Here is a 15,354-nt window from a genome sequence, read left to right as displayed (position 1 = left end):
ACGGACTCTTCACTATGAACCACTTTTACCAGCCTCCGCATAATTGAAGGAATACTGGGAGCTCTTATACGTATAGTAAATATCCGAGTTCATACGCAAGATTTTTTCCTGTGATAACAAGACTGGGCACCAGTTGTAAATGGAGGAACACACACTTGAGCTTAGTTGAAAATAAATTCACGGCCCTGCCCTTCTTCACTGCGGATAGGATAACCACTGAAGCTGGGTGTAGACCAAGTGCACAAAACAGAGAAGTTGTTTTTGAATTGCGATTGAGCATACTTCCTGAATAATTAGCTGAATGAAACTTTGACGGACTAGAGTTTTATTATAGCGGACAAACATGGGGCTGTCTGTTTTCCTCCGAGAGAATCCCATGTGTAACAGCAGACGAGAATCCCACCATATTTGCTACTACACCGTGAACTGCATAATTATATAAAAAGTCAAGGAAATTCAACATAATGTTAGAATCGTCCTAACGGCTAATTGTCAGTGTGAACTACGTATTTATGGAAACAACAAACTAAGTAAAACTTGGCATAATGTTCCAGTCGCTTTTGTGGTTAAATGTGATCTAATTTGTTCTTGGGCAGTTACGATAAAACAAGGGTTACAGCCGTTTTATGTAACCATACACCCTCTCTTGAATGCCATGTCTTGTCAGCAGACGGGGACTCTAACGTTTACATCTACATCTTCTCTGTGAACTAACGGATGACAAGTAGTTGAAACTCACAGTGATTACAGAGGCATCCCAGCAGCCAATTTTAGTATAACTTTTTTTCATTAGATTTGGAGCCATAGAGCATTCACCAGAAGGTTGGCCTTACCTCAATAATGATTTTTGTGGACGCGACGTTTTTCTGCCCTCCTTGGCAACGCACGCAGTTCTTGCTGCAACCTAGCTTATAACTTCACTCTATAACTTCAATGTTCGACCAGTACACCATTTGGGAGATAGCATATATTTTGAGAATATTGATCCCTGCATAAAAAGCGGGTGCAAGCTGCACGATGTGCTGCACCAGTAGGGCAGACTCGCGGCGATGGTATTGCGGCACCACAGCAGCTGCTGCAGATATTGAAAGCATGCCACCGGGAAGCGAGTGACCAGAGGTGCATGATAACAAAGGAAGGACAGGCATGCACAAAGCGCGCCTGGCGAGCAAGTTTCTGCCACAGACCCGGCCGTCTGTGGCGGAAGGTGGCGCAGGAATGCAGTTTTCCGATGCCCCGCAACGCACTCCAGATCCCGCTAAATGTTGCGGTTGAGTGTACCTTCAGTTCTGGGATCAGGGTATGTCCAGTGCACCTTTAGACATAGCGTACAAATTATCATTCAATGCCCATGAACGTGATGGAAACACCACCTCAAAACTACTCTTAAACAAAACCAGACCTGTGTCTATATGCTAAATATTGCAGAGCAAAATACGGAGAATACGTAGTGAATAGAACATATTCATATGCCGCTTTCCTCAGGGGGCAAAGGGGGCCTCTGACTGCGGTGTAAAGTAGCCGTGCTGAAAAGCTTGCTTGTTCCTGAACAGTTGTCTGAGCAACCTCTCCACGAAGTCTAGCTTGCAAACAGGAAACGTGTTCTCCCAGAATCTGTTCCTTCAGCCTCTTTTCCTCTGGGTTGTTGTACTCTTGGAGCGCTGTAGACAATACAGGGTCACTGAGTAGTTGCCCTGTAAACCTTGATCAGTTTCAAAGAACTAGGCCTTGATAACTCGCTCAGCTTCATTCCCGCGTGGAAGACGTTATAACCAAAAAAACGCATGAAATATTGAGAAGCTTTCAAATTTCGTGCTGCAGTGACAAAATATGTGCAGGAGTGATGTCATATGGGCCAGCACTACAAGACAGTTATCAGCTTGTTCATAGGCGTGCGCAGTGTTTTCGATTAGGGGGGGCGAAGTCTTACCTAAGCGCCCCCCCCCCCCACCACTCCCCACGCCTTGGGAACTCCCGACCTCCTCCCACTGAAGGTCTAACGGTCAGAACGCAGTAGAAAGATGAGGAATTGTTATAAAATTTTTATTTCAGTGAAATGGAAATGCAACGCATACAAAATGGAGTCCGGACAATTTATCGAACGCCGTTTCATTGAAGCCGTTTTATCGGCGGACGTTTTAGCGATGCTGTTTATTGAAAGTGTTTTTCCCGCCCTTTTCGTGTAACAAAATTTGCAGTACGTTTTTTTATTTCCTCCTCGCTATGTAATTTGCAAATCTTTCCACAGCGAGCCTATTTAACAGAATTTGTAGTCTTTACAGCTGTCTTTTATTTCCTGCATGATTTTTGTTTTTGTGATGTGCGAAAGTTGTCTCATTTTTTTTTCTGTTCATTTAGCAGGTGGTACTGCTGGAACGAATTCCCTTCTATCTCTAGTCCCCCCTCTGATCCGAAGCATATCACGGCATTGTGGCGTATAGACTAGAATGCCTCCATATGCTTGGTACTTATAGGTAAACGCTGCTTTTGTGTCCGCACACAATCTAATTATTTCGCCGTGTATGTTCTACATAAGTAACGGTTGCGGCTTGTAAGTCCAATCTCAAAAACCTCACTGGAACGCTAGCAAAATTCTACCGATTTCTGCATTCCTAATTCTTGGTTACTGAGTTCAGTTGCTACCAAGCCTTGTCCTACTGTTCTCAATGCCTTGCTTAGAACTAACGAGAAAAAAGTTAGTTACAAAATTAGTCGCCATACTAAAGGTCGGTTCATTTTCATTTTGCCCCTACTCCTTTACCTTTTTATCTTAAGGCATAAAATACAGTAATATCAGAATAGTAAACACCAAAAATAGAGAAATCGGAAACGTATACTCAATACAGCGCCGTCACCAGATCACCTGCAAATAAAAATGTAAAATTGAAAAAAAATGGGAACGAGCAAACAAAATCTAATATGGCCCGTGCGATTAGCTGAAAAAAGCACTCAAAAATTAACAAAAGGCCCTGTTTGGTGTGGCGTGTTCCTCCAAGGCCACCAAGGAAACGTAAGGTTCGTGGATCGTAGGAGGGGCGTAAGAGTGTTGACGCTTAAGTAAGGAATTATACGAAATCATGCATTCTTTTATTTGAGCATGATTAACAAAAAAACGTAAATTGTGACTGGATGGGCAATTGTCCAGTTGTCTTACGTTACCAGTTTCCCTAGTGCGAGATGACCTATGACGACTTGTCCTACTTGAGTTCACCTATGACGAGTTGGCTGTAATGGGTGCACTTCTGACGAGTTCTCCTAGACTCCAACACCTCTGTTGGGGCCTCACTTTCACTGCCGGAACGCCCCCCGCCCCCATGTTTCATTCATATAGCACTAATCTTTCCGAAATTCTTCGCCCAATATTTCTTCAGATGCAAGCAATGTGACCACATGGTCCGAGTAGGAGTCGCGTGCAAACCAAGTGACGAGAAAAATCGGGGAAGGACATGACTTTGGATCACGTAATGATAAACCGTGGCGCAAGAACAATATTTGGCAATGCCAACCTAAATACACCGATACACATCTGAGGAATATTGCGCACGGGGTTAGGGTTCCTACTATAGTGGCAAATTCTGTAATGTAAACAAGGGGGACATACATGCTTGAGTGCTATCAATGAAAACGCAAAAACTTCAGAAAATCAAATGGAACAAAGTTGATTGAAAACACTGGAAAGGCACGTCAACATAGATTGGCTGGTTTTTGTGTGTAATGCATGGCAGAGACAAAGTAGAATGAAGCTAGTAGAAGTAGAATGAATGGGCAGTCAGCAGCTGTCCGTTCACGGGCCCTAAACACTTTCCTTCACCTCGGCAGGATCAACGCGCAAGCTGACCTGGACGTCAGCCGGGTTCCAGCAGAACGGCGCAAGGCTATCTTGGACGAAGATTGGCGAGGGTTCAGCGCATGGGAATTGCTGGCCAGCTCTCTCTACGTAATCAGCAATCGCCTTTTCTCCCTCGGACGCTGGAGATGTCAAGAACAGCCCCCTGGCGCCTACCAACAGCTATATAAACACCGTCCTCCTCACGCATCACTGCAGTCAGCGGCTGTCCGTTCACGGGCCCTAAACACTTTTCTTCACCTCGGCAGGTGAGCCAAGGTTGTTGCAACATTTTTCCCTTGTGCATTGCCGCTGACTGCCCCACCAATGTCTTCTTTATGTGCCGAATGTTCGGAGCGTCTGCCGCCGGATGGCAAATTCTTGACCTGTTGTAAATGTGAAGCGGGTTACCACCCTGGAAAGAGCTGTTCAGCAGTTACGGAAAGTGCCTACTCAAAGATGAACGCTGCAAAGCGGGAAAATTGGAAGCGTCAAACTTGCCGAAATGACTCCGGCAAGGAGTCTGAGGCAGTCTCTGACCAAGGAGATGACTCGTCTTCACAGCTGTCCACTGTCAATAGTAAACTTGATTCACTAACAACAACTATTGAAGCTCTCGTAAGAACAGTTCAAGATATGGTAGATTTCAAAACGGCAGTTGAGGACGTTGCTTCGAACGTCCAGGAGGTGAAAGAAAAAATCGGCACTCTTTCCTCTAAATACGACTCAGTTTTTTCAACCGTGACCACTAACCAAGCTGAGCTGGCCACCTTACGCAATGAAGTTGAATCTCTTACACTAAACTTCATCTCTCAGAATGAACAAATTGACAAACTAACCAAAGAAATGAATGAACTGGAACAGTATAACAGAAGGTGCAACATTGAAATTCACGGTCTCCCGGTCACAGCTGATGAGAACTTGCCGGCCTTTTTGGATGATCTAGCCCTAAAACTGAAGTTACAGGACGTTGAAAAAGACGACATCTTGGCTGTTCACCGTTTACCGGCTAAAAGAGGCTCGATTCCCACTATCTTGGTACAGACAAAGAGGGTCGCAGTCAAAGGCAGGTGGTTTGGTGCCCGCAAACTGCTGGCCACTCTTACTCAGACAGATTTCCCTCGACTATACTTCAACGAAAACTTGACTAGGGCTAACCGTGAACTGTACCACTTGGCAAGGCTACGGGCAAAGCAAGTCGGTTACAAGTTCACCTGGACCAGAAACGGAAGGATTTTGTGTAGAAAGTCCGAGGGCGAGTCCCAGATTCGCATTGACACGCCTACTGATCTTGACAGGATCAATTGAGAATGGACCATTTAAAGCAGCTGGTTTGTAGTGGTTTCCCTGAGGTGAAAACATTTTTCAGCACTTTAAAGGGAAATTCTATTCGGCTTGCGCACGTCAACATCCGTAGCATTCGGAAACACTGGGATCTGTTCTGTGTTCTAACGTCCTCTCTTCGCTCGTTTTTCGACGCCTTTATTTTAACTGAGATCAACGTTTCATCAGAAAGTTTTCTTGGATTCTGCATTCCGGCTTTCCAAACTTTTTTATACACTCGCGAGGGACAGAAAGGCGGGGGTATTGCAGTATTTGTCAAAGATGCATGGACTGTATCACAGTTGGCGGTTTGTTTTACACAAGCAGAAGTTCTCGCCTTGCGTATAAGCGGGCCTAACCAATCGTTGGTGCTGTTATCAGTATACCAACCTCCATGTTGTAATGGGCTGCTATTTCTTGCTGAACTTGATGCAGCAATGTCATCTTTTGCTTTAGATGAACACGTGTGCATGCTAGGTGACATAAACATTGATACTCTTCGCCCTACAATGCCGTTAGTAGCAGATTATCTTGATATTCTATCTAAGTGGGGCATGGAAGACTGCATTCGTAAACCAACACGCGAGGAATTTTTATCGGGGCAGCTGGTAACGTCCTGCATTGACCACATTAACATCCGGGCAGGTGACCTTGTTGCGCAATCAGCTATCGTAGAAACCAAGCTTGCAGACCATTACTTCATCTGTTGTAGTTTAACACAATTGTCTAAACCACCTTCGGTAGCCCATGCTGGGAAAGTTATCTCGGTTACCGATCCCAGGCAGTTCGACAGACTAGTAGGTCAGTACGATTGGGCTCACTTTTTAAGCACCGTGCCTCCTTCCCGGATTTAAGAAAATTTGGTTGAGGTTTTTGATGTTTGCAGAGAAAAAGCTACGCGCAAATACAAGATTAGACCTCGAAACCCCGAAAGCAAGTGGATGTCAGCTGAAATACTCACTGCAATTAAAGAAAAGGATTTACTTTGGGCAAAAGCAAGGCGCTCCCCTAACTGTGTTGAGCTGCAAAACAAATTTAAAATGTGCAGGAACAAAGTAAATGCGATGATCCGGCTTGCTAAATGTACTAAGCTTCGAAATGAATTCAATGGAGCCCGTTCAAACATCAAGAAAACGTGGTCATTAATAAACAATATTAAAGGAACAGAAAAACGTGGCAATAACGTTGCATCTATTTTAGCTGCTTTTCCGGGTAATGCTCAAAGCATAGCTGACGATTTCAACAACTTTTTTTCCCGAGTTTCTGCTGTTGCAAGGCCAGATGCGCAGAGCTGCACGCTATCAAACAGTTTGTTGCAATCTGCTTATCTGCCTTTCATCACAGAAGAAGAGCGTCAGTCACTTTTAGCTAGCATCCACCCTAACAAACGCCCAGGCATAGATAAAATTTCGATTTCGGAACTGCGCCGGAATTTTGATGTCATAAAAAATGTGTTGCTGTCACTCTTGAACAACATTATTGCTACAGGCAACGTACCAACTGGTATGAAAGCAGCGATAGTTACTCCTCTTCACAAAGGTAGGGATTGTAGCAAAATAGAAAACTATAGGCCCATATCTATTCTATCATGCCTCGCCAAGATACTCGAAAAATACCTGTTTCGAATTATGATGGACTTTTTAGACATTCACAATGTTATCTCAACTCACCAATACGGGTTTGTTCAAGGAAGAGGCACTCAAACTCTGCTTGAAAATGTTTCTGACTTGTTAAATATGGCTTTCGAACATAACCAAGTTGCCTGTGCTCTGTTTTTAGATATAAAAAAAGCTTTCGACAGTGTACCCCACAGTCTTCTGTTACGTAAACTTTCCTTGCTTGGATTTAGAGGACCGTTCTTGCAGCTGCTTCAAAATTTCTTTCATGGCCGGCGTCAATGTGTGTCCCTAGGAGAGTCTTGTAGCAGCTTTTCACCGATCAAATCTGGAGTACCTCAAGGTTCGATACTAAACCCCCTGCTCTTTAATATTTTTGTTAATGATCTCTGTAATGCAGTTTCCACTCCACTATTTCAATACGCCGATGACACCTTGATAGTTTCCTCCGCTTCACACGTTCATCAGGCCATCGCATCGTTGCAGACTACAGCAACTCAGGCAATGGACTGGTTTGCTGCTAATTTAATTACGGTTAATACTGTTAAAACGCAGCTTGTGTGCTTCCACAATCCGTTAAAAAATGTAGTGCTTAATGGCCCGTTATTTTTGCATACGTCTTCATGTTCAACTTGTACGTGTAAACCGATGAAGTATGTTTCATCTGTAAAATATCTCGGAGTAATTTTTGACAATGACCTGACATGGAACTCTCACTTAGCATACGTCTGTAAAAAGCTGCGCGCACTTTCGCGTATTATGTACAACTTGCGTTACTTTATGCCGTTATCAGTGCGAAAGATTGTTTTGCATGCGCTGGGCTACGGTGTTCTTCGTTATGGCATTACAGTGTACGGTCACTGCGCAGCTCGGTGGCAGCAGAGGCTGAATTCCATTCTAAGCTCTCTGCTAAAAAATGTAGCCTATAATCTATGCCTCCCCGGAAGTGCAAATATTTTCACAGAGTTGCAATTGCCCAATTTTACTATGCTGTTAATGAAAACAATTGTGTTAAAACATTTTTGGACGAATGACTACAAAGAAAAATACATTCCTACGCGTAGCCTTAGACCAAGAGACCTGTATCGGGTACCACGGTGTCTTACAAGGTATGGTAAAAGAATGCGGCGCTACTATGTTCCGACGTCCTTCAATAAATTGCCACCCAGTGTTTTTGAAGTGAGCAGTCGTAAGCTGAAAAATCACCTTTGTGCATTTTGCTGTGAAGTTGCCTAACTCTGCCTCCTGCTGATGCCCACTTCTGTTGGCTTGTTTTCCCATCACTCTGTGGAAGAGTGTGGCGTGTAATGGTTTTACAGTTCGCAATGCTTTGTATTCGAACTAAGGTTTATATTGTTTCATCTTGAATAGTTGATTCTGTTACTTTTATGTTCGCCTATGTGCACGGATTTCTGCTGCCTGCCAGGCGCTGCCCTTCAAGCCTACTGTGGCTTTGGCAGGCCTGTGACTTTGTACAGTTTTCCTGTTCCGTGTAATAAAAGTATTATTATTCATTTAAAAAGATAAAAAAAAATAAGAAAAAGCTAACTGCAGGTTAGGCTAATGTGATGGCCAGTTAAACGAAATAAACCCCGAAAATTACAATGAAAGCCGCAAAACAACTTTCGATAAAACGGACGTAGGTGGTTCGATAAAACGGCATTCGATAAAACGGCGTTAGATAAAGCGGGCATTTTTTTCGATAAAACAGCGTTCGATAAAACAGTGTTTGATAAACTGTCTCGGCAGAAGTTTTTACTTTCGTGTGTAACATCGGCAAAGGGAGCAGGTCCCAAGGCGGATGCGGCATCAATTTCACAACGCGCTGCCGAAAGAACTTCCATTCTCCCTAAAGAACAGAAACATATGACACGTGCACATATGTCTTTTGTAAACTGCAACGTGGTTCCCGTGCGTACCACTCAAACGCTAGCTTTTGAAATTTGTAAGAATATAAGAAGGTAATATTGTCTGTTCTGAAACTCTTTTTATGCGGCTATTTCGCTCTGTACTAGGCACGTTATTTGCGAGGAAAAGTAGCAAATATGAAAATTAAGTGATAACGTGTTTCTCACAGCGACCTGCTTTTATTCCCCACATTTCCGAAGCTGAAAGTACACAGCTTTTTAAAGGTAACATGAGGGTTCTTCGGCTGCCATGATCGTAAAAACACATGCGTGGTCATAACCCTACGGGACAGGTTCGATGGAGTTAAGGCATGGGGAAAATTTGGCGCCCCCCCTGTGCGCACGCCTATGAGCTTGTTAACTGCATGTTAGCATTTAAGCGATGCAATCAAATGGGACGAGGCCCAACTGCAATTGTCCACTCATGTTTCTTCGTAATGGCTTGTGCCAACGGCCGATGATCGAGTGAGCTAGATTATGTGACGTCAAAGAGGAATCGCCCGAAAGTGTCTGGAAAGTCACCACTAGTCCATATGTTTTCCATAATATCTCCATTATTGGTTTGAAGTTCGTGATACAATTGGTATTGTTATACAGTCTACGCTCATTACAGCGGATCCAGCAACAACGGACTTTCGGTTACAACAGACCATTTCTGTTGGTTTGTCTGGTCCCCATGCATTTTAAATAGAGTCCGCACCGCTCACAACGGACCCAGCTAGTGCAGACTATCGGCTACAACAGACTAAATTTTAGGCGAAAATTGTTTCGACTGAATGTTTATAGCGGACTTCCGCGATGCCGGCACCCAATGTGCTTTTTCTTTGTTTATTTTTGCAAGAAAACTTATGTCTGGCAACATTGCTGGCAGCCGGGTCATTGGCGCAGCCAAGCCAAGCCAGTGACTTTTTTTTTTGCGACCAGCGGCATGAGCGACAGGGAGCTGATTTCACTGTCGGATAAATTAAGCGTAATTAAAGCTGTTGAACATGGGGAAAAACAGGCTGACATCGCCAGAAGTACAGGCCTGTCTAAGCAGACAGTCCGCTCTACCGTCAAGAACAAGGCCGCTGCCGATAAACACGACTCCGGTGAGATTGAAAACAGCGCTATCGAATACGCAAAGTGGTGCACCCGAGGCGAGTCTGCCCTCGTCAGTTTTTTTTTATTATGTAATAAAGAACTCGGGTTCCTGAAGTTGGCCTTTATTCCCACGCATGCATCGTTCCCATTCCGTTTGGTGAGAAAGGTAAGAAATGCCTCAAGTTGTTCCCCATACATTGTGTGCGATCTGCCGGTAACCGTGCGCCGTCGAACTGGTCTAACTTTCGATTTTACAGCTGACTGTCATCAGATTATTTCATTACAGCTGTTTCAATGACCAGACTAAAATTGTTAAAAATGTGGAAGCTGCCTTGAGGGAACATCAGGCAGCGATCCGATTTGTTTGACGAACGGTTTCGGGAAAACCTGCCTCGTCGTGAGGGGATTTAAAAGAGCCTAGCTAATGCTGATGGCCACGACTGATGTTTTATAGCTGGTTAATAATTTCACCTAGTTATATTCTTGCTTTATTTGCTGAGGTTATCATGCGACTTTACACGCTGGACCGTATGCGCTAGGCCTTTTCCAAGTGCCGGGGCTAAGCTTTGGAAACGCTGTTTACGCGATTCTTTGCCTTCGCGCGAACACTGTGCAGATATGCTGAGGTGTGTAGAAAGAACAAAGTGTATGTATTATGCATATGCAATATCGGTCAAAGTACGCACATTAGGGCTCATCCTCCCCCCCTCCCCCTCGTCGGATACTGCATACTTCGGCTACAGCGGACGTTTTTTAAGTGCGATGCACTTTATAAGCGACCCCGAACCTTCCGCCGTCCGCATTGCTCCTCCTCCTCTCCCCTAGCAATGGCGCGAGGAGCGGAGAGGAGCATCTGTAGCAACGGCGCAGCGACGTCACACCCCACGTGACCCGCGCGCGCTCCGCCTCCCGCGCCGTGGCTGCGCGCGCCCGCGCCGGCTCCCGCACCGCTCCTCGCGCCGTGACGTCACACTCCCACGTGACCGCGCGCTGGCGCCTTTGCGTCTGCTCCCCCTCTCCTCGCGCCGTGACGTCACATGCTCTGCAGCTGGCGCGCCTCTCCCCCCGTTAGGTTTGCACTCACCCTCGGCGTGCGCCTCTCCCCTCGCCTGACAGCTCACCCTCGCCGGTACTGCGCCTCTCAAGGCGATGGCAGAATTACTACGCCGTGTACTCTCGGCGCAAGAAATGCATTCGCACTTCCTCACGATTCCCTTCGGGGAGGGGGGGGCAATTTTTTCCGGATTCAGAGGGTCCGTTGTAACGGGCGTAGAATGTATTGAGAAAGCAGCCTTTTTATGATCTGAACTTGTATTTTCTTTTCCTGGCCCCTTTGACTCTGACGCCAGCTGGTAAATAAAGGTGGACTTTTTTGGGGCCTTGTGAAGGATACTCCAAAATCCTGTTCAGGCATGCTAGATTGAAAATAGTGCTACCTTCAATCTTGCTACGATAGCAACTCTTAGTTATCCACGGCCTAGAGCCATCTTAGCCCGTACGAATTGCAGCAACAACCAGCCATGACAGAGGATAATGGGTATAAAGCACCACCGCTGTGGCCATAACTGATGTTAAACATTGCTACAAAAATAAGAAAGATGCTGTCCAGCTTGTAACTTGATGACTGCATAGAAGCTTGGGTTGTGATTTGTGAGGATGCAAGCCATGGAAAGATCACTCTCAAAGCACGACAATCAACAACTAATGGTCCGTAGATCCTTTGTGCGAGTAGTGTGTGTTTGTGTTGCACATTTTCTGCATACTGCAACTGTTATGATGTGTGTTTGATCCCCTTAATTACAGGAGCCCTTGAAATAGGGATCAGTATTCAAAAACTGTTTCACATAAAAGTAATGGGTCGGTTTTTTAGTAAGAAGGGGTTTGTTAAACTCTGTGCATTTGTTACTCCGACACTACAGCTGTTTTTAATATTTTCAGCAAAAGAGCTTGTGGGACTGACGAATGTGAGGAACAGAGAACATGTATGGCACGTGCAGAGTGATAGTATGGCAGCTCCTGCAATCCTGGACAGCACAAAGGGACTGAAAAAAATGCTTGCATAGGTCTTGGTCTTTCAGTGGTTTTGAATAACAATGAAACGATTATCTAAGCATTTGTTTGCTAAAGGCATGTCTGGTGGCCAAAAAGTCTGCATGCCATGAACTGCCAGAAGTGAGGCTAGCAGTAGGTTTACGAACGGATGTCTTGGTGTTTGTGTGTCTAAACTGTTACTGGTGGTTGTTTTTTTCACTTTCAGAAGACACATGCTGGGAACAAACATACCATGTGCAACATTGATTGCTGAGGGCTGCGCTGTAGCAATGTCTGTGGATGTGGCCTGTGACCTGGATGTATCTTGCAGCCAGACACAAGCCAGTATTACTACCAGTGCCATAGGTACTCGCCATATTCGAAGTAACTTCTGCTGTGTATGCATTGCAAACTGAATTTTCTTTCTCAGGGACGCAGTGCTGTCTTACGTTCCTCATCAGCACAAGCTCCCAAACAGGAGAGGAATTTCCAGGTTAGAGGCCATGTTTTTGCTCTTGTATGAGCATTCTAGTATATAGTGGTTTACCAGATTGAAAAAAAAAAGAAATTTGTGTATCGTTTTTTTCTGCAATCTTTCTTTTGACTGTGTGCGTGGTGATATCCTGAAGCCATGATTTTTTCCTGTGTGGAGTACAAATTGCAGTGATCATGATGCTGATAGCACAGGTTCCGCGGGATAATGTGTGTCAGATAGGAGCTCCCCACTTGCACTTGCAAACTTTTGCGAGGCTAGTATTGGATTCTGGGCGACTAACTCTTCATCACAAAAAGGTTCAGGCGGGACATATAATAACCTTCATGCTTCAGTCAAGGTTGCTTGGGACATCTGCTGTACCTGCTGACTTTGACGATTCGTATAACTCCACTTCCAAGCATTGAAATAAACAGTCTGTCTGTCAAACGATTGTACAATAGACCGCCTTTGGCTACTCTGACCATATATTTTTTTTTCAGTTCCGGATGTGCACGAAACTCAAGATGGTGCCTCACAAAAATCTACTTCTTCAGAAGCTGGTCCTCACACTTGCACCTGCTACCCACGTTCTGGCAAAACAGGGTGGGTTGCAATGTTTGTATTGTTGTTGCTTGTAGGACATCAATGATGCAGAGCCCATGCTTAAAACAAGAAGTTGGTTAAAGAAGTGTGAAATATCTCGTGCAGCAAATTTAGATGAGTATGGTCTTGTTTGTACAAATGAACATAGATACAGACTGGGGAACTGTCGATTCAGTAAATAGAAAACCTACACTTAATGCGGATGTCAGCAATAGCACAGCCAGGATTTTACACATAAAAATTGACACAAGGTTTTATGCGTTCACATTTACGAAAATTAAGAATTGCTAACAAAATGGAGACGAGCTGTACTGATCCATACCTGAAAGTTTGTTCTACAGGTTGCCCAAGGAAAGAAACAAGCAGAGAGAAAGTAAATACACCGAATAGAATTTGTGAAGTGGTACAAGTAAAGGACAACACTGGGCATGTGCTTAAGTCAATCATTTGCACAGGCAACAAATGTCAAATATTGTCACATAGCCAAGAACGCTGTCAAGAAGAGTATTGTCAAGGAGAACGTTGGTTTCTTAATAAACAGGATTTCTTGCTGTGAACTTGGGCTCCGCTAAGAACCAAAAGAATGCACAAGTGGCAAATGAGCAGTCAACAAACTTACATGAAGTAACAAAGAAGGCTGGGCAAGTTGGTAAGGGTTCATGGTGCAACGGTAGTGCGAAGAAACAACGACAACCAGAAGGAACGATTACAACGGGATGGAGCACTACTGTGAACTAAACTTTTATTGAAAAAACACAAACATATAAAAGTTTAGTTGATAGTAGCACTCCGTCTCATTGTAATCGTTCCTTCTGGTTGTCGTTGTTTCTTCGCGCTTCCGTTTCACCATGAAAGTTACATGCTTAGATGCACAGACGAGTGTCGTTGAACCAAATTGTGCAATGTCTGCCTTGAAATTACTTATCAGAGCACAGTGTTTGTAAATTGACTGCTGTGGCATCTGCTTCTCAAGCATTTATCTTCCGGCATTATACTTTCTGGAACCATCGAATTAGATCGAGAATACTTGCAATCAAGGAACAAAGTTATACGCTAGTGACAGTGTGGCGAAACAGACTCCCTATCAAATAAAATAACCTCTGTGGCATGCAAATAAAGGGAAGGGAACACACTTCGCTTTGAGAACTGATAAGACAGCCTGACGTGGCCAAACACCAGCTACTAAACACAAGCAAACAGGATAAAAGGCACGGTTCGTGGCAATACCAGGCATAAAATCTTGTGCAGTAAATTTCTGGACACCTTGATTCTGCAATTGTGTCCTGCTTTATGTATTACGTAAGGCCCCTGCATTTCTTCCTCGTGGTGCACTTTGTAAGCTTTTGTAGGTGAGTACACTCATTTGCAGCAGAGGAGGGCAAGATTACTGCCTGTGCCAGTTTTGAGGGAGTTTGATGTTCACACAAATGACCATTTAGGCAGTGCTCTCTCCTGAATTGTGTGTCTATACGTAAGCAAAATGTGGCACATGACATCTCATTGGCATGATACAGAATGCTTTGTGGGTTGTTTTTTTTTTGCAAATGGCACCCATCAACACTTTCGAGTTCATGCCTTGGCTGAGACCAATAAGTCTAGTTGATGCAAAAAACGGTATGCAGGTGTTGCTACATTCTGCCACCCTTTATAGCATATAGGAAGCCTTGTGTACTCAGCAGACAAGAGTTATTTCCGGCAGCCATTCTTTTCTGAACCACTTGGCGTTGCCGTTGTACAGTAGGGAGTTATACCTGCACAAATTTCAGGGAAACCCACCAACAAAAGACTCTTGATTTGCGTCTTGAAAGTGAACTTGGTTGTCTGCAGTCAGCACCTTTTCAGGGCATTCCTCGAAGTAGCCAGCCACTCTTTGGTTTTAAAATTTTTGAGTGCGAACATGAAGGTCCAACTCAACAGGATTCAATGAAGGGTAAAAGGGAAGCGGTCAAGCTGTGTCAAGGTTAAGAGGGAAGCAGCCTACAGCATTTTGTATGTACAGCATTTTGATCTACAGCGTTTTGTATGTAATTCGACAGTTCAAGAAACACTCGCACTGAAAAACAAACGCTCGCAGAGGGGATGCTGCTGTATTCGATTCGCCAACACTCGCCTGCGCACGTCAGTTTGTTCACTGCTGCTTCGCTGCCTCTGTATTCTTTGAATTGTTAGGGGAGCACAAGTTCGCTCCAATAAACTTGTTTTACCATCAAGTCAACTGCGTCGTCTTGGCTACGTATCATCTGGTAGAGGTTCTGGGTACACACCCTTCATGCTCCCTACGCCTTCTGGAAACCGACAAGCCAGCCCAAGCAGAGCAAGCTGCCGACTTCAAGGTTTACCAGCCGAGTTTGATCTCCTACCAGAACCAACCAAGAGAAAGGCTGCTGCAACTGACAACATGGTGCAACAAGTCACTCCTCCCATCGTCCTGCAACAGCCCCGGGAACCACCATCGTTCCGCGGATCCGCCGGTGAAGACCCCGAGGACTG

At 44.6% G+C, this 15,354-nt stretch overlaps 1 protein-coding gene across 3 annotated transcripts in view; it reads left to right on the top strand.

Moving 5' to 3' along the window:
* LOC144159615 (uncharacterized) overlaps positions 1–15,354 on the top strand; it is a 164,646-nt gene that overhangs the window by 126,665 nt on the left and 22,627 nt on the right. For all 3 annotated transcript variants that reach the window (XR_013320336.1, XR_013320337.1, XM_077691204.1), the window contains 3 exons: positions 12,013–12,152; positions 12,217–12,279; positions 12,762–12,864. Coding sequence is in view for 1 of the 3 variants with exons in the window: in XM_077691204.1 (XP_077547330.1) it covers positions 12,013–12,152; positions 12,217–12,279; positions 12,762–12,864 (306 nt within the window). In the remaining 2 variants the exon portion in view is untranslated. The remainder of the gene's footprint in view (positions 1–12,012; positions 12,153–12,216; positions 12,280–12,761; positions 12,865–15,354) is intronic.

The sequence above is a fragment of the Haemaphysalis longicornis genome, unplaced genomic scaffold, assembly GCF_048455015.1.
Source record: "Haemaphysalis longicornis isolate Haplotype H1 unplaced genomic scaffold, Haemaphysalis longicornis Haplotype H1 scaffold_10, whole genome shotgun sequence".
Taxonomy (NCBI): domain Eukaryota; kingdom Metazoa; phylum Arthropoda; class Arachnida; order Ixodida; family Ixodidae; genus Haemaphysalis; species Haemaphysalis longicornis.
The sequence above is the reverse complement of the archived record's forward strand: the minus strand, read 5'-3'. Positions and strand labels throughout refer to the sequence as shown.